Source organism: Aphis gossypii, chromosome 2, assembly GCF_020184175.1.
Source record: "Aphis gossypii isolate Hap1 chromosome 2, ASM2018417v2, whole genome shotgun sequence".
Classification (NCBI taxonomy): domain Eukaryota; kingdom Metazoa; phylum Arthropoda; class Insecta; order Hemiptera; family Aphididae; genus Aphis; species Aphis gossypii.
In genome coordinates this window covers 7,346,406-7,371,756 of record NC_065531.1, presented here as the reverse complement: position 1 = coordinate 7,371,756, position 25,351 = coordinate 7,346,406, and the positions used below count along the sequence as shown (strand labels likewise).

General features: G+C 29.0%; 1 protein-coding gene and 1 long non-coding RNA gene across 2 annotated transcripts; one reads left to right on the top strand and one right to left on the bottom strand.

Annotated features, from left to right (window-relative positions):
* Positions 1 to 15,358: 15,358 nt before the first annotated feature.
* Positions 15,359 to 17,132, bottom strand: LOC126550371 (uncharacterized). The gene is made up of 2 exons (XR_007604440.1): positions 17,039 to 17,132; positions 15,359 to 15,671 (listed from the first exon to the last, which is right to left on the bottom strand). It is a non-coding gene; the product is annotated as an uncharacterized LOC126550371 (long non-coding RNA).
* Positions 17,133 to 17,242: 110 nt separating this feature from the next.
* LOC114125780 (uncharacterized) lies at positions 17,243 to 23,555 on the top strand. The gene is made up of 3 exons (XM_027989552.2): positions 17,243 to 17,754; positions 20,120 to 20,489; positions 22,040 to 23,555. The coding sequence occupies exons 1-3, from the start codon at positions 17,357 to 17,359 to the stop codon at positions 23,495 to 23,497; spliced, it is 2,226 nt and encodes a 741-aa protein (XP_027845353.1). The 5' UTR covers positions 17,243 to 17,356; the 3' UTR covers positions 23,498 to 23,555.
* The last annotated feature ends 1,796 nt before the right edge of the window (positions 23,556 to 25,351 follow it).

The window sequence follows — 25,351 nt, the reverse complement described above, 5'->3', positions numbered from 1 at the left end:
TTTTGCATATTTAACTAATTTTATATGGTTTTTATTTTTTATAATATATATAGATATTAATTAGTTATTTTCAATGCATATTTAATCATTCTTGGATACTTTTAGGTCACATTTGAAGATTATTTTAGGACGTAAATGCGTGCAATATGCATATTTAGATTTTTGAAGTATTAAATTAAACTATAAGCCTTAAAAATAATAAATAATAATCACATTAAATCATTATTAATTACTGCATTTTCCCTCTAAAATCGTTTTATGTATAATTATATACATATCTTATTCCATTTTGAATTACACCTAACTGACCTAACCATTTACATATCACATAAGTACCTTATCTACAATATTTATAAAACACACAACATCTAATATCTGTGTACTATACTTATATTAACATAGTATTTGGTATCAGAAGTACTATCCTGACATATTTAATTGACTAAATCAAAATGTATTTACTGAAAAAAGTTACAGTTAAGTGGTTTAAATTACAAAGTAAAAAAATTATAAAATAAATTGCCTTATAATTTGTTAACCATTAGGTAATTTATTTAGAATTTCAATTTAACTGAGCAATTTCAGATTTGTAATATATACTACATGATATTCCCACTACAGTCAGAGTACTATTACAAAACATACTTTTCAATTTTTTTTAGAGGTTTTTTTTCACTAATGACGGAAATGTTCTCAATAGGTTTGAGCATTGAACCGATAAAATGAGTGCCTCATTTTCAAAAGAAAAGTAATAGTTCAAAAGAATCCATTCACAACCGCAGTCATATATGTCAATTACTTTTAAACCACGGTCAGACATCATTCGTTTTCAAATATATTTTAAAGGAGAAAACGTCAACAATTTATTCCTAAGGGAATCTAAATTAATTTAATTACCGTATATATAATTTGCTGGACCGAATAAAATCGTAAATACTGAGGGTTTTGTACTTAATATTCTAGATAAGATTCATAAACTTTTTTTCAGTACTAAATACAATAATATTTGTAGTATGAATAAAAAAAAATAATAGTATTTTTTCATTAAATAAACTTATTTGGTTTTATGATAACAGTATCATCATAATACTATACATAATACAATAAAATAATTATATATTTAATATATTTATTAATAGTTATTATATTCTCGATGATATTATGTAAGTAGTTAGGATTGTATTATAGATAATATGGTTGTACAATAACATAGATATTTCTTTATCAGACATGAAAAAATAAGTACCTACAGTAATAGTTTTAAATTAATTAAAATATACAAAAAAAAGTTCAATAATCATAATTAAATTATATTAAACTATTAAAGTGTGTATAGAATGTGTAGGTACCTATTAATAATTTTATAATTCTCAAAAAGTGTTTGAATTCAGTTAGAATTAGAAACATTTTATATTTTGTACCTACATTAAATAACTAATAAAATATGGTATAATTAGTCATATTCATTTAATCCTAGTAGGTAATGTAAACGTAAAGCCAGATAAAATAAATGGAAATGCCTTTCTCAAACTACCAGTGTTAAGTAGATTTGTAAGTTCTACGATATTGAAAAGTTGATAATATTTAGAACAATAAAATAACATTACAAATTACAGGAATTTCCAATATAATAACTCGTTAATATTTAAAAATATTTATTATTGTAAATATGTTGTAAATATTATATTGAAGTCGAGATAATAGATAACTATAGGTACTCATAAATAATAATTAATAATTAATTTGCAAATATGAACAATATTGATAAATAATTACTTATATTTGTGTTGCTCTAAAAATATCTTCTAAAGCGTTTTCTAAAATTAACATTATATTAGTTCCACTTTTATAGTATCTATTGAAAGTGTTGATGTAAATTCAATACCAGCCATATTATTTGAAATAAACTATATATTATATATATACACATATATTTATAATTTAAGATAATAAAGATATATTATGAAAATTAAATTAAATATAATATGTATATAACAAAAATATATTTTCAATATATTATTATATTATTACTATAATAATATGTATAATATTTTTAAGGTATTTTTGTAAATAATAAATTTGTCATTCGCAACTTTTATGCCAAAAGCTATCAGCTTTTTAATTATATATTTATATTAAACTCATTTTAATTATTACTTTTATGGTAAATACCAAACAAACTTAAAATATTATACAATTGTAATCGTGTAACAAATAAAATATAGTTTAATTATTATTAAAACAAATAACCAGATAACTCGACGGAAATTAAAGGAAATATAATAGCTTTAATGCAGATAGATGATTCTCTTTTTATAAAATAACAATTTATAGTCATGCTGTTATTTATTTTATGTACTAAAATATATTAAAATATACATATATAATATATATAAATAGAACATATCTTATAAGTTATAATTCAAATACTTGTAAAATAAACCAATATATGGCTCCCAAACTAATTAAATAGTATTTTATAAATACTTACTTCTATTCAATAGTTCAATAATATTAGAATAAAATAACTATTTTAAATAAAAATTCTAGAGTTATTTTTAAACAAAGAAAATTAGTTTGATATCCCAATGCAAGCCTATAATAAATAATAAATTATAGCTACCTACATAGTTTTAGAACTACACTTTAATATTATTATTTTTATACCTATATTATATTCTACTTTGACTCTAATGGTTTATTTTTGAGACATATTTTAACGTTTTAAAATAATATGTATACCTAACTTATTTTTAACAAAATATAATTATCAAGTTTAATTAAAATAAGTAGATGTAAATATTGCATGTAAATATATCTATAGAGTTTGAAAATAAAATTTATTTTTATTCCATTCAGAAAAAGCTTGACGACTAAAAATCACAAGTTAAATGGATTTAAGTGGCCTTGGGTTTAATTTTCCTTTCAAATACCCCATAACTGTGGTATATAAATTTAAAATTGTGTAGTAATATAATAATATATATATATACAATACATTTACATTTAGAATTTTCATGGATAAAGCGACTAAATAGTGGAACTGACACAATGATTAGAAATCTAGAATAGCGATACTACACTAATACAATATCAACAACAGTAAATGATAAATTATGCACCAGATTTTGCATACAACACATTACATATTTATTTTCTATTATTATTTATTAGTTTAATTATTGTGAAGATAAGTACGGATAATAAGTTTATAACAATGAGTAACATTCATACATTTTCTATACTATATTAATTTATATTAGATTTGATTATTCAAACAAGATTATGTATATCAAAAAATTACAAATTTATTTTTACATAATTTACTGGTTTTAAATTTTAAATTTTTAAAATATTTTTTGTTCAATGTCGGGGTTTCAAACATATATTTTTTACATTGTTAGCAAAAAAAAAAAACGAATAACTTAATTATGATTTTTTTTTAAGTAGATTACCTACTATAATATCAACAATAACATTTATTTTTTTTTTTTTTTTTTTTTTATTAATAAAGCCTCGGCATCTAGGGCCATTGGCTACTACAAATTTATGGGGTTACATTGGAAATGTTATATTGGAAGATAATTGCTTAATATTAATACACATATTATTTTACAGAAGGTTAATTAAATTAGAATTGATTATAAATGATATCATGTTTTGAATGTTGGCTGGCTGAAGTGCTTCGGCGAGAATGTATGAAATTCCTGCTTCCCGTTTTTCTCTCTCAAATTGGCGGCATTCAGATATAATATGCTTGATTGTGAGCTGTGTGCCGCAGCTTGTACAAATAGGGGGGTCTTCCTTCTTCATCAGATGTTGGTGGGTTAACGATGAGTGCCCTATTCGCAATCTGTTGATTGCCGTTTCTATTTTCCTGGATGTGTTCGAAGGAAAGGGCCATGTTAGGGTGGTGTGTTTGATCTCGTTTAGTTTTGTAGAACCTAGTCTCCAAGCCCGAAGCCATATGTTGCTTGTGATTGTTTTAGCTAGAGATTTAGCGTCGTGTAGAGTAAAGACATTAAGTTTTATAGCGTCCGGGGATGTTATTGCTTGGCGAGCATTTTCATCGGCTCTCTCGTTTCCCGTGATTTGACTGTGGCTGGGTATCCATATCAAGATTATGGAGTATCCGGAATTTGTGAGGTTATGCAGTTGGTTCTGAATTTTTCTGGCGATTTCATTCGGAGTGAAGGGGTTTTGGATGCTCCTTAAAGAACTTAGCGAGTCGCTTAGGATAGCTGCTTTGAGTATGCGTCTTGTTTTGATGAGGTCTAGGGCGTAAGAAATTGCCGTTGCTTCCGCTGAGTATATTGAGCAGAAATTGGGGAGTCTTAGCATTGATACGTGGTCTTTAACTACTACTGCGGCTCCAACGCCGTTATCAGTTCTGGAGCCGTCGGTGAATATTTCAGTGTGGTCACAGAGATCGGAGGTGATTGATTGTAGGTGTTGGTTAAAGACTATGGGTGGGGTGTCATTCTTAACTAGTTCGCTAAGTTCGCTGTTTACATAGTTGTTGAATAGCCAAGGGGCCGTCAGAGGGATTTCATTTTTAATAACATCTGAGTGCGGGAAATGGGTATCATCTAGGAAGTCCGTGATTTGTTTCGATACTCTGAGATTGTTTTGGGTGCGTCTAACTGCAAGCAACATGGTGCTTTGTACCCTCCTGATGTCGAGTGGTGCGACTCCGGCTATGTTGAGGACGCTAGGAATTGGGCTGGAGCGAAAAGCTCCTGTGACTAGTCTTAAGCCCGTGTTGTGAACGGTGTCTAACATTTTGAGTGCAGATGTCTTAGCTTTTATGAACAGAAAAGAATTGTATTCGAGCTTGGATAGGATGAGTGCCTTATATATTTGTAGTAGGCTGGAAGAGTGGCTACCCCATGACTTGTGAGCGAAGCATTTTAGCGTGTTGATTCTTATGAGCGACTCCTTTCGGATAGCCTTGAGATGAGGTATCCATGTGTTTTTTGAGTCGAACAGTATACCTAATATTTTTATGGACTTTTTGATGGGGATGGGTATGTTGTTCATTGTTATAGTGGTGGTACCAATGTTTCTTTTATTGGTGAAAAAAGTGCACTGGGATTTTTCAACCGAAAAGGAGAAACCAGATACAAGTGACCAGTCCTGTAGTGCCGTTAGCGTGTCCTGCAAGTGTGTTATAGTTGTCTTGGGACTGATGCTTCTACAGAAAAGGTTGAAGTCATCAGCGAACAGTGTACATTTTACGGGGGGTGCTATAGCTTGTGGTATATCGTTGATTGCTAGAAGAAATAAAGATACCGATAGAGTGGAACCTTGGGGTACGCCGTTGTGTTGTGTGTATAATTTGGACGATTTACCGTTGCACCTAACTTGAAAGGTTCTGTCGGTCAGGAAGTTCTTTATGAAATTGAATAATTTGTCGATAGATATGATATTTGACAGGATTTTTAATATGCGAGGACGCCATGCAGTATCGTAAGCTTTGGATATGTCGAGGGCTATGAGGCCCATCACTTGTTTCGTTTCGAGAGTGGAATGGATTTCCGCTTGTATATCATGTAGTGTGTTGCTTGTACTTCTATGTCTACGAAAGCCATTCTGGCGAGGATCTAGCAGATTGTTTTTTTCCAGAAACCATCTAAGTCTGGAGTCGATGATTTTTTCCAATACTTTAACCATGGTATTGAGGAGTGATATTGGTCTATATGATTTGGTTTCGAATTTGTTTTTGTTTGGTTTGGGTATCGGGATGACTATAGAGTGTTTCCATTTTTTTGGTATTGCTCCGGATGACCATATTTTATTGAATACCATGATAATTGAATCCAGGGCGGAAATGGGTAGGTTATGGATGAAGCAATACGGTATCCCATCTGGTCCTGGAGCGAGACTAGTGCATTTTGATGTAGCTCTGACCATTTCAGCTAGTTGGATTGGGGAGTTGAGTTTTATCTGCTCGTCTAGATTGGGGTTAATGCAGGATGTATAGTGTTGGTTTCTCATGTGGATGTTGTTATTAAGGAACGTTGCATTGTAGTTTTCGTCCGAACTATTTAGATAGAAGAGTTCACCAAAGAGGTTGGTATTTCGTCGGGATCAGTACATAATTCTGTGTCTTTCATGATCTGTATGCGATGATTCTTGGGGTGACCGTGGATTGCCCTTACTCTGCGCCAAATTGTGGATGGGTCCGCCTGGGGCCCCAGACCGGAGGAGAACAGTTTCCAAGATTTGGCCTTGCCGCTTTTAACAAGGTAACGGGTTTTAGCTCTGAGCTGTTTCAGTTTTATATAGTCAGAGGAGCTTTTTGAGATTTGGAATGTTTTAAGTGCTAAGTTCTTTTTTTTAATTGAGTCCCTTATTTCATCGCTCCACCAGGGTACTTGGTTCTTCTTACGCGGGTTTGTGGATTTACCTATTGAAATTTCTGCGGCCCTGGTAATGGAGTCGGAGATAAACGTGATATCATCGTCAATTGAGGTGGAATCCGACTGTGGGTTCTCCAGCATGAAAGTGTCAACTAGGTTGGAAAAGAATCCCCAATCTGGGTTTTTTAACAACCATCTGGGGGTGGAGGATGTAGATATAGTCTTGGTGGAGAGCAGAGTCATAAGGATCGGTAGGTGGTCGCTGTCGTATATCTCCTGTAAAACTGACCAAGAAATTCTTTGGGCTAGCGATGAACTTGAGATAGACAGGTCAATTGCAGAGAAAGTGCCATTTGAAGGGTTGAGCCTAGTTGGTTGGCCATTGTTGAGGAGTGCTATTGAGTCACTATCTAGAATTTTTTCGATTGATTTGCCTCGGGTGTCCGTTTTTTCAGATCCCCAAAGGACACTATGGCTATTGAAGTCCCCGAATAGAATGAAGGGTTTGGGTAGTTGAGTGATGATGTTGTCTAGGTCGGATGTTTTGAAGGGTGTTTGGTTTGGAATGTATATGTTACATATTGTGATTTTGAATTCCAGTGTTACCTGGACCGCGATAACTTCAAGGTCTGACTGGATTGGGATCTGTACGCTGGGGTAGTCGGAGTGTATTAGGGAGGCGACGCCTCCGCTGGCCCGAGTACAGTCTGGGCGGTTAGCATAAAAGATTTTGTAGTTCTTAATGCTAGGTATTTTGTCGTTTTTTAGGTTTGTTTCTTGGAGGCCAATGCACATGGGTGAATATTTTTGTATAATTAATTGTATATCGTGACGTTTTTTGTTAAAACTATTTATATTCCACTGTAGTATGTTTAGGTTCTTCATTGTAGATACTATATTATAAAAGTGGTGGTTGGCTATTTGTGGATTATTGTTGTTGTGATATGGGAGTGTCGGTGGGGTCAGCTGAAAGAGACGAGAGAAGTGAATTAACAAGTCTCGTGAGTCTGTTCTTGATGCTAAGGTTATTAATTTTCGGGCGAACCGTGTCGATAATTACAATCATTTCCATGGTTGTGATGTTGAATTTCTCTACGATGTGGGAGGGGTTTGGCTCGGAAAGTGTGTTTTCAATAATGTATTTAAATTGATTGTAGTTGATTTTCAGGTTTGGGATATTTTCAAAAGTCTTTTTTGCAGGGAGTAACGCTTCATCTAGTTTCATTATTATCTGCTCGATCGAGTTTGTGCGTTTTGGTTTTTTATGAGGGGGTTGTGGGTTTTTGGCTGATTCTTTTAATTTGGTTTCGAGTGTACCGTTGGTGGTCCGTGTCTTTACGATTTCTGTTTGGGGAGGTGTTGAATCGGTTGGGGTTTTTGCGATAGACGTGGTATCCTGGCAGCTGGAGCTAGATGTTGATGGTGCGGATCTTTTTTCCTGGGCGGGTGGTTCCTGTGTGACTGGTGGGTTGGTTGTTGTTTCCTTGAGGTTTTCATCATTGTGTGGTATATCCATGGAGGTGGGGGAGCTATCTGTGTTTTGGGTTGTCTGATCGTTGGTGTCCATGATATTTTTAGGATTGTTGCCGAGAGTTGGTGCGGCATTATATTCTGGTGTATTTTTACAGTGGTTTGAAGTGTGGCCCGTTTGTTTGCACGAAAAGCATGTCACAGTGTCATCCGATAAAAATATACGATATTCCGTTTGATCAAATTGTAATAGAATCGAGCTCGGAATTTTATCACTGTGCTCAGGGTGTATATATAGTTGGCGTCTGAAGCTGCCTATGTGACCGAACTCGTCGTTAGTAAAACCGGCCTTCATGAACGTAATCGGTGATAGCATTTTAATTGAAAGATTGTTAATTGCTTTAGCGATTATGTCGTGTGGGATTATCGGTTGGACATTGGATAGTATTATGCGCTTGGCTGGGTTGATAAGGCGGCGATACGGTATTTCGGTGTTGTTTATTGTTATGTAATGTTGTTTTGCTATGATTTGCTCGACGATGTTTTTGTTTGCGAAGTATATACAGAACCTATTGTTCGACACTCGAGATGCGAATTTTATATTGTTTGGTGGCGTAAGTGAGCTGAAAGCTTTGATGTATTCTATCTGTGGTACATCTTGGATTGTGTTGAAAATTATAGCTTGGTCTTTTTTCGGGAAGGAGACATTTGCGGTTGTTTCGGCGAAGGTTTTTTGCGTGTCTGGCTGTGATGATTTTGGTTTGGAAAGAGGTGTGTTGATATCAGGGTCGTCCGACATGTCGGATGGACTCGTGAGTGCTATGCCTAATTGGTTAAGGGGGGCCGTAATTAAAGAGCATACCTTCTTAATTGCGGTGAAGTTCTCGTAGTTGCTATCGGAAGCTAAAAATGCGATAAGCGACTGACGGTAACACACGTGTGTATCGGTCGGCTGTGACACACGTACTGAATAATAACATTTATTATTCTCTAAGTAAAACACGTATGAGAGATGTATAAGGACATTTTTATGTATAATATTATTTGATTAATATAAAATATGTTCACTGTTTTTCAATTTACTATTGCTTGTAAAGCTGTTGTTGTAATATTGATTTCATGATATAGTGGTCACTGCAATGTTTTGATATCAACGATTTTTATTCCACCATTCTGTCGTATACTTGTAGTTAAAACATCCTATAACATACTTAAATAGCTTTTTTTTTAAAAACGGCCCACATTGTTTCATTTTTAAAAAAGTAGTAAAAAAAAAAATTTGTATTATATAAATATGTGTACATTTTTATTAGGTATTTAGTAGAATGAAATTTGTTACCTACGTAATTTTTGATACTTAATTGCTATAATAATATAAGTATATTTAATAATATAATAATATATTTAATATTTTTAACATAAATTTCTTAGAATCTATATTATTCAAAAAAAATTTTGCGACCCACCAAAAATTGACTGACGACTCCCAAGTGGGTCGCAACCACCCACACTTTAAGAAACGCTGATAAAAAGCATTAAATATAATTCTATCATTTCAGCTTAAATTAGAAAAAAAATTAAGGTTTTATACTATTTTATTATTTATTGAAAAAATGCTATTGCATATAATATTACTAATTGCATAATCAAACAAATGGTTCTATATCGTTGTGTTAAGGTTTAGGATACCTCAGTTAATAATAAAAACGTTAATTGTGTATATATTTTCATAATTTAAAGTAACACATAAAAATTTAAGTTAATATAATATTGATAATTCATCTAGCTATATTTTTAATTTTGATTTCGCCTAAGAAATGTTTTACAATTTTTTTAATTCTTTTAATTTTTTTTTTTTTGTACAAATTGCACATTATTGATACTACTATATTTCTTTTTTTGTCGTTCAATATTCCGTGGAACAGGAATTGGGTCCATAAAATTATGCTTATAACTTGTCCCATAGTCATAGTGCACTCTTTAAATGTAAAAGATCCCCCGATTTAATCCATTTTGTAGCTTCCGTGAATATCTATGGCATTCTGTTTTATATATATGACGATAAAAATACAATAAATACTGTATAAAAATGTATAAAAAAGTATAAAAAAGATTACTACTCGATGTTATTACACAGCAAGTAGCACCTAACGATAATTACTATATGCATCTATGATGGACAATTTTATATTTCCTGGGTGTTTACATAACGACTGGATTCAATATATCAAATTATGGAAATTTTAATTATATCCCTAAGACGTTTGCTTATAAAGCACATAAAATTTGTTCAGTTTTGGAAGACAAAAAAATCAAAGCTATGATTCCTTAACTTTTATGGTATAATATCTAACCCATCCATGCAAGAATTATTTTTATTTTTTAAGTACTATAATTAATAAATATTCAAGTCATAAGTGAATATTAAACTAAAGTAATGAATATATTTTATCATTACGAGAATTAAATTATACTTGATGTTTTGAATATTATTGTGCTTAATTATACACGTAATGCTTACGTCGTTTATGATAATGACAGGTGTGACTATTCTGTCAGTCGTGAAATATATATTAGTGAGTTGTGGCTTATTAGTTATTATTTGATATCAAATGACAAATGCCTATGAGATGAAAAATAGATATGGTACTTAGGAATTCAGTAACATTTTGATCATGCACTAATGTTCAAATTAAACATCATGACTTTAAGGGCTTGGATTTATATGTATTAAAAAAAATCAAAATATATAAATATTAATGTAATCCAAATCGCTTTATATGTGACAAAAAAAAAAAATTAAAATATGGAATATAAAAATTTACAAAATTACTGAAAAAAATTGCTTTATAAATGACCAAAAATGAAAATGAAATAAAAAATCAAGACAATTGAATTGAAATTATTATGAATTTGAACCTTAAAACAATGCGATACCATATACATTCTCAAATCGTCAATTATAAATGATCTACGGTTTGGTCGTAACACAGATTTGAGATTTGCATCGACTAATGGAGCACTCTATCGTTTATTGAGGTAAAATAACGAACATAATATATCGATTGTAGGTTAAGTGCAATAACTATTAACTGGTATTATTTTGTTTATGAACTTTTGGAAACATGGGAAATTGAAAACTAAACAGTATATAATTAATAATAAATCGTAAATGAACAAACTGTCAAAATATGTAGGAACAAAATAGAATTCTCAGGAAATATGAAAAAACATGCACTTATGGCAAAATATGTAAAAATATGTTGAATAAAATATAGTTCATTTCATTGGAAATCGCTTGAAACGAATTTATCACTCACCTAAATTAATTTATCAAGTCACAGAAAAATATGTATTTACATATAAATCCGAGCCCTAGTCATGACTAAACAATTATAATTTATATGCTAAACTTTAATTAATTATGTTTTTGATGCTTCAAATTTACTAAATATTATCAACCAAAGTCAATTAATGCAATAGTTTATGATGTATTATACTATATAAATAAATATATACACAACAAAGTGTATAATAAATAATAATTTATATTGCTTTTATTTATTTTCAATCAATACATATATTTAATAAATGAATCGTAATGATGTATTAAAAGTATTATTAATAATAATATTAGTAATAATTAAGGCTCGGAAGTTGATTACCTAAAAAATATAAATATGACGAAAAATGATTTTAAACAATTTTAATTTTAATTTAAACCTAATTTAATGATTGTAAATATTAATTTTAATTTTTTTTTTTGTAAAAGAGTTGAAGGCGTTTCTTGTGTGAAGCGCCTTTTAGTCTCTCGCCGTTCCTTTACATTATACAACTAAAAATAATACTTATTGGACACCCTAGTCAGATTGTTAATAACTATTTTAACAAACGATTTTTCTAAAAAAAAAAAAAAATTAAAGATGTAAAATGTTAGAAATAATAGAAATAATGTAAATATAAAATATCAAACGCATATACCTTTGAATTAAATATTTATTTAAGAAAAAAAAATTAAACAATTGATTATTTTTCAGGGCGGTGAAATTCAATGCATACAATTTAGAGAAGCTCAATCATATCGCTTTCGAAGGTATATGCTTTGGAGACTAAACTTATTTAAGATTAAATTATGTATACGATTCATTATATGACAATGATAAAATAATAACAAAATTTATCGTTATATTTTAGTGGTAATTTACTAGTTTTTTACGTACTATAAAATAGATAGACGGCCAAAGTTTCTAACTTAAACGATACATAGTTATTAACTCAGTAAGCGTGTGAACAAGTGTGATAAAATTCTTAAAATATCTAGTTAAGGTAGATGTTAGTTACATATCAACATATCATATAAGGACCTATAATTATTATTAATAGTTTATAAACATAAACAAAAAAAATACGAGTATTGAGTCGTATTTTATAAGGGGGTTAATTTTTTCTAAAAATTCACAAAAAAAAAACATCTTATAAATGCTTTAATAATGTTGTTATTTGTATTATTATAATACTACCTACCTTTTTAATTTAGTACATAAAAATGTAATATATACAGTTTCAACATATTCTAAAATTTACATCGCAAAGTTGATTAGTATTTGATAAAATTATTATTTTTTATCTGCCTTGTCATAATAGAAAGATATATTATTATTAAATTTGATTTAATTAATTATAATTTAAAAATCATTAATTATATTATATTTTGGTCTATTTAGTCATTTTTGGAGTTGACATTTTTATTATTAGTTGAACCGTCTTTTGCCGAAAATAATATCAGCAAAATAAAAACTGCAGGTATATGCATTTGATTATGATGACAGTCTGACTTCTAATGTATTAATAAGTAATATAATCTTGGTTAGACATTTGATATAAATTATTATCAACTTATAAGTTATAACCTTAATTTTTCAGAACAGGATCTTTATAAAGCAACAAAAATTCAAGCAATTTCAAGTTACATGAACACGGCATCATACTTATAAGTACATAATACGTATGGAAAAATAACTTTATTAATAAAAAAACCACTCATTTGAAATAAATTAACTGATTTTTATTTTAAAAGAATAACTTTATTTTGATCATATTAACCGTATTTAATTTTAAACAATACAAAACATATTTCAAAATCCTTAAAAGTGTGTGATAGTAGGTATATAGATTTTTATAACAATTTTAACAGAATGGAGTTCTTAAAATTGTAATTCAATTTGTCTTGCATAAAGTTTTCATTTTTTAAATGAAAAAATTGTATCGAAATCTATCTATTTTATAAAACGTGAGAATTTTTCACGTGAAGCAAGATATTTTGCTAAAAATAAGTTTATTCCGAGATCTTAAACTCATAAAGTGAAAACAATTAAGCCCATAAGTCACTAAGTTAATTTAATTAACGGAATATTTTTCGATTTACCCAATAAAGTTAATTTTTTTTTCTATAATGTTATTATAACCTTTATACAACGTTATACCTACGTTATGTTTACATTGAGAAATTATTATTAAAATGTGAAAAGACTAAGAAATCTTTTTTAATTCAAATTTTATTTACAGGAATATATATTATAAGTATTTTAAATCATGTACCTACACCGCTATACCTATTATTAATTATTATAATGTATGTGAAAAAATTAGAATTTGATTTAACTAATCTTAATTTGATTATTCTTAACTCGTTTGTAAATATTATGTGACATTTATATTATGATATTTAAAATTATTTTAAAACAATTTGTAGTAGAATTAATAAATCTACTGAATCATGATTATCGTTTATACTTAAAGGATTATTATCCTTCATTGATTGCCGCTCGTCTGTTAGGTATATAGAATTCAACATTTGGTTCCAATATATTTTTAAAAGACAAGAACTAAATGAATATAATAATACCATAAATAATAGATCATTAAAAATACAACTAGTTCAGAGATTCATTTTATGTTATTTTTTTTTTTAATAAGATGTTTTTGGTAAATATGTCTCTGAATAAATAACTCACGTTATTCGGTGGGGAATAATATGAGGTATAAGATTATGATCATCTAAATGTTGTAAAAAAAATTTAATACATGTATGATTTAATAATATGATGTTTTTTTTTTTTTTTTGTTTAAGCAGAGCAAGTTATATATTATGTAGAACAATAAAATTACATCTCTATAACCTAGAATTATTACTTGTACCTATTTAATTTATGTATTAGTTTGTATATACTGTGTAAGTATTAATGCATTTATATATTGTATAGGTAAGCTATTATTAGGGTAAACTTTAATAATTGATTTTTTTATTTCCAACACGTTCACTAATATTTATTTTTATATATTTCATATTTAATACAGGAGTTGTATAATATGTATACGAAGCCAATAAGTAGCTAATTTTTATAAAGCTTGGAGCTTATATCTATGTTCAATTAAAGTCTTTAGACTATTAGAGCTTACGGCTTTTTTTATGTAAGTACCGTGAGTAATGTCATACAAGATATTACGATAAATTTTTCTGATAAATATATAGCTTAGACGTTAGAACTAAATAACGATTTGTTAACGGTAGGTTATTAGGTAAGCAAATATATATATATAACTACAAACTTCAGAAGTATAAAAGTAAAAATGTATATAAACCATTGCACTTGTAGAAATCAAAAATTGTTTGCATCCATTTGTATCAATTACATTTACAAACAAAACAAAAGTTAACTATTCAACAAGCAATTTTTTTTCATGGTAATTTGTATTTCTTCGAGCGTATATTATTATAAGGTTACCAGCTACATATAACTGTGTGCAGTAATCGAAAAATCCGTGTGAATATTTTATAAATGCATTTTTATTATTTACTTTGCCACCTACTACTCGTTTATAATGATATAACATATAACAATAATTATGTTGCATTTTGTTATTTTATTTGTTTTAATAGATATACTTTTATTTAAACGAAAGTAAAGTAATAGCTTTATATTATGTATTATTAATAGTTATAAAAAATGTATAATTTCCAGTTGAAAAATTCTGACGTCTTTAATAAATTTGTATTGCATTTTTATTTAGACTCAATTTTAAGTAATTAGATGAGAATAATTAAGCAGAACAAATTTATCAATGTAAAAAATTAATATTTTAATATTTTTGATTTATAAAAAAAACACATAAATAGTCTGAAAATAAAGCTCTTAAGTGAATCTATTGATTACTATAATTTTCTATTGCATTTTTATACCGAACCCACAATATTCATTTTCAAAATAACAATATGATACGTTTACATACATACAAATATATAGTTATTAGTTATACAAAAAACCATAATGTATCTCATTATAAAATTAATTTCATAGTCAAGATCATTAGTTTAATTTAAATAATTATTATCACTGGGTATAAATAGTCAATTTTTTATATCAGTGATTTTTAATAATATATATATATATATATAAACAGATAGAGTTGTAATATTGTAAATAATATTTACAACAGATACAAATAGGAAAAATGAAATTAAGAAATAGGAATATTGTAAATATGATTTATTACAGGTGTCAAATACCAATACCTATATGAAAATATTATATCAACCTAAAGATCCGATATGATGTGTTATGATTTGAACGCGATTGATGATTTTTTTTTTTTTAATACCGTGTTTTATTTCAATCTAACCTCGTACTTGTAAGTTGTGGGTATATTTCAAACCACACCGTGTATATATCTGCTTTAACTCAACATATCAACCTTGTTCCATAGTAACTTTACTGTGTTAGAGATCTTGGTCATTATAGGTATATTATTATCACTATTATCCATCAATGCAAAAGTTACCTAAAATAGTAAATAAAAATAGTTTAAAATAGTCTTAAATAGCATTACTGGAAATTCAGTGTTTATTTACTATGTCAAGAATCAATTCTCAAAAACCAATGTTTATTGACATTTTTACAACTAGTAAAGCGCAATATGTTGACACTTGAAAGTAGACTCGATTAAAATTTAAATTAATTGTTAAAAATAGTTATTTTCTATACCTAGTTATTAAGAATTAAGTTATTATTTCTAAAGATTTCTATTTTCTTAACAATTTTTCTAACAAAAGTTTACAGTATATAAGTATTGAAATTATAGGTATAAAATATTACTAATATAATCATGAAGGGGAAGAAATATTATCAAGTATTTGTCTATCAAAAATGGGCCCACCTTCTATTATTATCATTTTAAACTTTTAAAGTATTTAATAACTGTTGCTGTTTAATCAGTTTAGTCACGGATTGTGATAAATTACAATAAGGGACAAACTTTATCAATAAAATACGTATTTTTTAATGACATTACTCGCATATTAGTGAATGCGACAAATAGTTCATATTAATAATTATAGTTATAATTAACTATATTATTTTAGTATGAGCAGTACTATTCATTGAGTACCTTTACTTTTTAACAACGCGGAAGCTACTTGATTGAATTTTAACTTAGATATAACAAAATTTTCAATAAATTTACTCAAAAATCCACAAATTGGTTTACAACCAAGTAAATAATATATAGACTTACAAGACTTTTGAATTTACATTTAGGGAACTATAGAGTCATTATATCGATGCAATAGCATTAAATATCAATACAATAACAATTAAATAAACAAGAATTTGAAGTTCGACTAACAAGTTTAGGTACATTTTGAAATCATTAAAATATTAACAATGTTTTGTCGCGTGTCAATTTGTCGCGCGGCATTCAACACTTATCGATTTTAGCGATTATTATTTGGGCCATTAGGCTATATATATTAGATATATTTGCAATTTATTTCATGGTTTTTTAATATAACTATAATTTTCTCGAAATTAGTCTATATTGAATAGTGAGAACATTATTACATGCTAGATATGTTTTTAATACTTTATGTGTATTCTTAAAAGTATACTCAAATTTTGACAATTTACAACAAACGAAATTTTACTTGGTATGTTCCAAAGTTTTAATTACTGTAGTTTGTAAATAATTTTAATTTGATTTTTATGCATATATCTATATTTTATTTTAATTCTACTTTTTATAAATAATTAATATTTCAGTTATAACAAACTAATAAGTTCGTACTTATTTTGTATGTTTAAAATTATTATTTAATTTTAATATTAAAACAAATATACCAAAATTTTATAAATATTAAATTGTTTGTGCACCTATGTGACGAATTCACGAGCGAGGACCAAATGTTGTCCATCCGAATGAACGTGTCGAAATTGTGGAATTGACGTGTAACGAAATTACTCCGACCAAATGACGAATATTTAAAATTAACAAATAAATTGTATACTTATATCGTTCCCATCGCTACTACATCAGTTTTGTACTCGTACTATCCACATGGTTACTATATTAGTTATATTAGATGATAGGTACGTGAAAATTAATTCTTTTTCCGAAATATGTCATCCCAAATACGTGATTCCACAATATCATATGACACGTATTTCGACTGTCAATAACTCGGTGAATCAATGCATTTTCGGAAATATCCTGCGAGTTCCGATAAGTGCCCGGAAGATAAATCCAACAATATCTGCGCCATGTGCAATAATTATTCATTACTGTCATTAATACGTCGTCTAATAACCATCACCGTTATTGTTATTCTCTACGGTATCTTCGGACACCGTGTCGATGCGGCCACTGATAACGACACTAGCCGGAAACCTCCGAGTCGTCTGAAACCAAGATTTTTGAACGGATACTACGTGACATGGCCTACCAATCTCGACGGGACGATGTCGTATTGCGACGCAGACACACCGCCACAGAAGCCACCGCCGCACATTTATTACGTGCCGGACAACGTGGTCTTCACCCGTATGCAGATGGCCGGAGACAGGGCGTTTATCGTGTCCCCGAGATATAGGTAAGTACGCGTTGATAATAATAATATTATATCGATGATGTCGATTCACGCGCGGTGTATGGAGAAAATCCGCGGAATATAGAAGGAACTATGAACATTTTTTACACAACTGCACGGCCGCGATGTACCTACTCTGAACTCGTATTATTTTGTTATACAGATTGTATATTTCTTATAAAAACAAAAAAAAAAAAAATCCTAAAACTAACGTTCATATTTGAAATTTTTTTCAAGTATTTATCAATAATTTTGTGTAATACAATTCATTATTTTTCTTATTAAATTTTTAGTTTATAGTCAAAAAAACAGCATGGGAAATACTGTTACTTTTTATATTCGTACTATTAAGTAATAATAAAACATTATTATAAATTCTCAATACGCATTGATATTTATCGGTAGGTACATGTAATTAAAGATTATTATTATTATTATTTGGTACTTATAAATTAAATTACACTACATTTATTTTACATTTAAGTATGCATATTTTAAAACAAGCATACATTTTGTATTATTATTACAGGTAATATTATTTAAACTTTATCGTATTATAAATTATAACTCTATTTTCCTAGTGTTTTCTATTTCCAGTTAAAATATATACCTATTTAAATTTAATACAAACCTACGAGTAACTACAACAATTAATTTTATGATTTTCCACTTTTAATATTTTGGAAATATTTTTGATGTAAACACAAAAATTAAATGCAGATTCAACGAATGTTTTTAATCCGACGAAAATCCAATATCACTAAGATGGTCTCTGATTTGTTTTTATGTGCTTTTGTTAAAAATATTTGTATTACACAAAGTAGGTAGCCACATAGTGAGAAGTATTAAATGATACACAATTTAAGCGTTAAATGCATGAACTTGTGCATTAAGTTCATTTAATGAATTTATTTTTATATTCCACAAAGTACCTATAAAATAATAGATTCCATTTCATGATAATACGGTAATTTTTTTAGTAAAAAGGTCGATTTCACTAAGTGGATTACGATTACATCGTGTAAAAACATTTAAATGATTTTGTCAAAATTACGATTATCTTCTTATCTTATGGTAAATATGTTACAATTTTCATTTTTTATCTATTTAAAAATATGATGGTTAACATTGTATTTCTTAAAAAAAAGTTATTTTAATAACAGTAATTAAACTACCTATGTGTTTATTTTAATAATTTGTAATTATGTTTAAAATTAAAACAAATTACAAACACACTTTGATTATCTGCTTCGCTTTAAACCTTGTAATAAGCTTATAAAGTTTACCCTAACCTTTAATAAACTTTTAATTTATTTATTCAGGAAGTAAAGACGAAAATGTTGTTATATTAATCGCAAAGTAAGCTGAGATATTTAACATTTTGATATCTATTTATAAAATATAATAAATAACTCGTTCTCATACAAACCAAAAATAATTTTCAAACTAAATTCCTTTTGTCAAATTAAACTATTTTAAGTACCTATTCTTATATATATATAATATATATATATATATATATATATATATAAAATATTATATTTATTAATATCATATATTTTAAATAACTCTTGGCAGCGTTAATAGTAAAAAGAAATTTGCATATTTTATTTGTTTATACATGATTAACGAATACAACAATCTATTAACAATTAAAAGATATTAAAATGTATTGAGTACATTAGAGGTTTATTACGATGAATTTGATGGTGGTGAAGATAGAATCGTGGGGACTCCAATCTAGTAATTCGGTCAATGGCTTTGGAAGTTTAGAGTTGTTCATTCCTGTATATAATGCAACATTTAGTGAAATAAATTTTAATACGTATTAATTGTATTTATATAAGACTATAAGTCTTATTGAATAGGTATGTATATATTATCTATAATTATTATAATTAAATTGTCCTTGTGTTTTATTTATAATACCATCACATTTTGTACTGTGTTTATTCGTGTATTAGTGACTTTCGCCAAGTTGTAATTATTTAGATTTATAATCTGGTGGCATTGTTGTACAGATTATTATCTGTTTACTCTATGTTGAAGTTTGATTCTAATATATCTTGTTATTCGTATTATACAAATATTTCTGAAGACAAAAAATATTAAATACTTAAATATAGGAACTATACTATGATATTAGGTACTGATTATTATCAATCATCAATCAGAATGTATAATATAATAATAACAATAATAGTATTATTAAACGTCTACATAAGTACTAACATCATATTAATTTCTATTAAAATACAAATAATTGATTTTTATGAATATAAAAGTAATGAAAATATGAAATACATATTATATTATAATAAATTTGTTGAAAGCTTAGCATAATTTAAAACATTATTATGCATTGCAGACCAGGTGTACCGTTTACTTTGGGTTATGTTCCATTAACTGATTGTGTGACAAATACGACGATTTTAAATAGCAGTTTGAATACCAAACACAAACGCAATAACAATTATGGTTATCATTCAATATCACCATATCCATCACTTTGTGCACATTGTCAATTTACCAAGCACTCAACACAGTATAAAGGCAAAGAAAATCCATGTGATAGTGAAGGACTTGTGAACGTAGTAGACGTGTACTTGGGTCCAGACGGTATACTTTGGATACTTGATATTGGCGTTGTCGATACGTTAACGTCACCTGATCGTACTAGCAAACCAAAAAAATACAATGACCCAAAGGTTTTAGGTATTGATGTAACTACTGGTACTGTAAGTAAAACATACAATAATACTAAGTTTTTTAAAAATATTAAATCAAAAAACGTTGGGTCAAATTTATTTTATAGTAGGTATTATAGAAATTTGTTTTCAAAAAGACGCATAATTATTTTAAAACATTTTGTACTTATATGAATTCATAACATCACTAGCGAAACTATTTTAAAGATGTTTTATAGGTAGGTACTAGGTAGGTATTTCTTATAAATTGTTAATACAGGTATTTAAAAATAATAAATATTAAAGATACATTGGTATGATTTTTTTAAGAATTTGAATTTCAAATCATGTTTAAATTCTTCAAAATCATAAATAGGTAATTTATAAAGTGTTAAATTCTTATTGCTATGGATTGATAATTTAATATAATATTTTGAACGAGTAGTTTATATATTGTAACTTAAAAAGATCTTAAACATTAGATAGCATAGTTTTTGTTGTATACATTTTGAGTTCAATTTGAACAAAATTAGTAATAAATTATAAAAAAAAAAAAAGTATGTATATAATTATTCAAGCGAATAATAACGATTTTAGTTATTTTGTTGTTATTAAAAAATATTATTGTGGGTACTTGAAACTTTTAAAGTATACAGTTTTCTTTTATAAACAATGACATTTTAAAATGCAATATTTTCAGAAACAATCTATTTTAACAACTGCAATTATTAATAGTATTTACTTTAATTAATATAAATGTATCATACAATTTACTTATAACCGTTTTTCATATTTAATGATTTAATCATTAAATTCAAATTTAACACATAGGTACATTATAGTGAATTACTCATTGATGAGATTCACTCGAAGTCTACTGTGTAGCAGAGCGGTTACTTACATTCCCCCTTTAATTTATATTTATTTAAAATACCGTGATACAATTTTCACTTTAAGCGTCTTAGAAGATTACTTGGTAGAACGTTACATTTTTAATTAATGGATTTGAACGGTGAAACGTCGAATACAACGTATAAGGACGTCAATATTGTGGAATCTCTTGTAAAATAATTTAGTATAACCGTTTACTGACCAATCTTAGAAAATAATGTTACTAAAGTTGTACTAAAAAATGACTTGTATTTAAGTATAGATATAAGTATATTCATTTAGAAAGTATTTAAAATATATTTGAAATAATTTTTTTCATTTTATCTATTTAAACGTACACTTGTACATAATCCTAGGTAAGAAAAATTAATTTTTTAATTAGCAATTACGAATTTAAAATGAGAATATTGCATTTAATATGATATAAGAATTTTGTACTACCTACTTCACTTTATACTGAAACATGAAAAAATTAATTAATATTTTAATACTAATTAAACGATAAACTGCAGTTATTAATGAAGCATAAAATAAAAAAAAACGTGTAATCATTTAATCTTAATAATACCTAAATAAAATTATATAATGATTATCAAAAAGCAAATTGAAATTTAACGAATAATTCGTTTGCATTTTGAAAAGTATTTGATTTTCAAATTATACTATGTATACTACGGCTAGTCAGCTAATATACCTCGTTTGTTTTAAAGACAGTACACAAGATAATGCTGGGAAAACTGATGAAGCCTACGCACACCCGCGAGGAGTGGATAAAGATGATAGCTCGATCGTTATGCTCCATAGTTGTGGAATACGACGACAACGGTGACAAAGACACTTCGGCGGGCGAGTCAAGAACAAAGAGAAAGAAGACGGTAGACGAGAACGGCACGACCAACGAAGTCATAAGAAACCAACGATTACCGCGGAATAAATCGGAAGACAACGGTAACTGCAGTTATTGTAGCGAAGCCGATCCTCCGGTAGTCCGCAATCGTAGACATACGAACGACATGTCGTCGAGCGTGACCAAACCAAAACCAGTGGCGGTGTACGTGGGTGACGCGTGCACCCACGACCGGTTCAAAGGTTTGATCATGGTATGGCTGGTGAACGACTGCCGCGGCATCCGCGTGATCCTGCCGCCGTCCGTTTCTGCCGTAGAGGACGATGACAGCTGCGACGGCGACCTGGACCCGAGCCGGAACACCCTGCACATGGCGCTGTTGGACGACTTTGGCGGCCAACGCCGGCGTCGACACCTGTACTTCACGTACGGCCGACACCCGGACGCGTACCGAATCCCGGTTACCGCGTTCCGGGTCCACGGCCGTGGCGACGGTGCGGGGTTCGCCGATCTGAGGTTGTCCAGCTGTCCGTCGACCGGCAGAAGCCGGTGCGTGATGAACGTTGGCCGCAAACCGATCAGTGGCGGCGGCAGCATCGGTAGACCCCTGGTTCCGGTCGACTCGGCTTACGGCGCACAGTGGTATTTCCGCGATCCCGCGGCCATCCGTCGGGGAGACTTGTACGTCTGGGACGCCCGCCGAACGTTTCACCCGGAATATTTCGAGATGGTCGTGCACGGTCACGTGACGGCGGTGGCCAGCGTTCAGCACAGCGGTTGTTCGTCCGTTCCCTTCAGTGACCGTTGTTTGCCACCGAACAGGAGACGTCGACGAGATACCGAGCGCGAAAAGGATACGGGACGCGAGAAGGACGCGGGGCGCGAGAAAGACACGGATCAAGGAAAGGACACGGAACAACAAGGAAAGGAAACGGGACGTGGCAAAGACAAGGGACGTAGTAAGGACAAGGGTCGCGGGAAGGACAGGGGACGCGGGAAGGGCACGAGATGTGAACAAGACTATGGCTGCAACGACGACGACGATGACCCGTGCGAAAGTTGCAACGACGCCAGCGATGCACTGATCAAAAACGGGACAGCCACCGGAAACAAGCGTCCCATTGGCGGTCGACTGTCCCCAGGCTGCATGGAAATAACGTCTGTGGACTATGAGAACATCGAACCAACGGGTACGACCGCGGGTGGTTATGTCCTGTGGGCGTTACAATCCAATATTCAGGATTGGGTGAATGGTCAAACTGGACGTTTTGGTATGACCGCGTTACTGTGTCCGATCGTGTGCAATACCGCGGGCGATTGATATTACAATATTCTTTACATTTATTATTTATATGATTATTAATATTACATTGTATTTATATATTTGTTTATTTATTTATTTATATACTATGCATATATATTACATACACATGATAACTAATTGATAAAATTCTTTAATTTTCAATTTTGAAGGTGGTTTTAGATATTCAATTAAATTAAATCTAGTTAGTACTAGTAGTATTCTTTTTTAATACTTGAAATTTCCATTAAATGTTTAAACTATCATTTTCTATTTACAATCAAATTTTCAAAATATTTTTCAATTTGTTTTCTATATAAATGTCAATTACAAATTATTTGTAACATATATTATAAAATGCTGAAAAATGAATACAAGATCCCGTGTAAGATTTTCTTATATCTGTATAAAAATATTGTAAATATATATGTACACTTTTTTTTTATAATATTCATTTGAAGTTCGAATTGTAATGAAATTTTCAAACTATTTTGTAAATAGAAATTCATTAAAACTTTTTGTCTTACCTATATCAAAGTTTTAAAAGATTAATACAAGATTACTCATAAGTATTTCTTACTGAAACTATAAAATATAATTACTATATGAAGATAATTAATTTTTATAAAAATCTTAAGTTAAAATTTGAACAAAATTACTTAATCAAACGATAAAAAACGATGTAAAATTTTCGTTATAATTTTAAAATATTATTCCAGGGATAAATAGGGAATGCAATTTTTGATTTATTTCAATACATTATCTATTTTCACTATTTTATGGTATTAACACAAAGATTTACAGTATGTTAAGTTATACAAATTCATACAAAATAGTACAAAATATATTATTATAATATAATAAATGTAATATTTTCAGATACAATTAAATCAATCTACTATAATAATAAAAGTAAAATGAAATAAATTACTTTAATAGCTATATCAAATAAAAATATCAAGAAATATACTTAATGATACAGGCTGGTAGATTTTCACCGCTTTGAATGATTTTTCATGAACAATGATATATCATTGAATTAAATTTTAATTCACCTATATAGTGGCATAGTAATGATTCACTCGAAACCTAATCTACAGCAGAGTGGTGCTCACTTATCTACCTTTATTTATTTAAGAGTACATGTTTGTATATTGGAAATAATTAAACGTAAAAGTTCTTTAAATAACCATAAGCATACAAAAATTTCAGTTCTTACACCTGAAAAGTGTACAACTTGAAATCAGTCACACTCATTTCCTATTTTTTTGATTATAAGGTTAGGTACTTGAAACGCACTACTATTCTATTAAAGTCTCACTAAGATAAATTTGTTGATTTTAGAAAATATTTTTTATGAAATGGTACTTATGTGAATATTTATATTCATTAAGCAATTAATATAGGTACAATATTGTTCAAAAAATGTTGTTTGATTTTCTGTAAACAAAGTGACAAAGTGATGAGTTTTTATTTTGCTACCAATTACCTACTGCCATTTACCCATAACTCGAATAATATAACAGTTAAAAAATTACAAGAAAAGAGAAAGTGCTTTATATACTATTATTATGATTTTAAAAAGTTTCTTTCTTTTCAATTTTCAACAATTTATTCTATTTTTCAATTTTTTGGCATAATTATAATTGTTGTTTTACAAAACTGTTTTTCTATTATAAAAACAAAACAAAAAAAAACATTTTTATTTTTATCGTTTTTCGTAGGTACATATTTGCGATATTTTAGAAAATATAAGTATACTTAATAATATACTCACAATTTTATACTATAAATTTATATCTATATAATATATTCACTGCTGAAAAGTAATAAACTAATAACTAAGTATAATAACCATAATTTCATAAAATATAG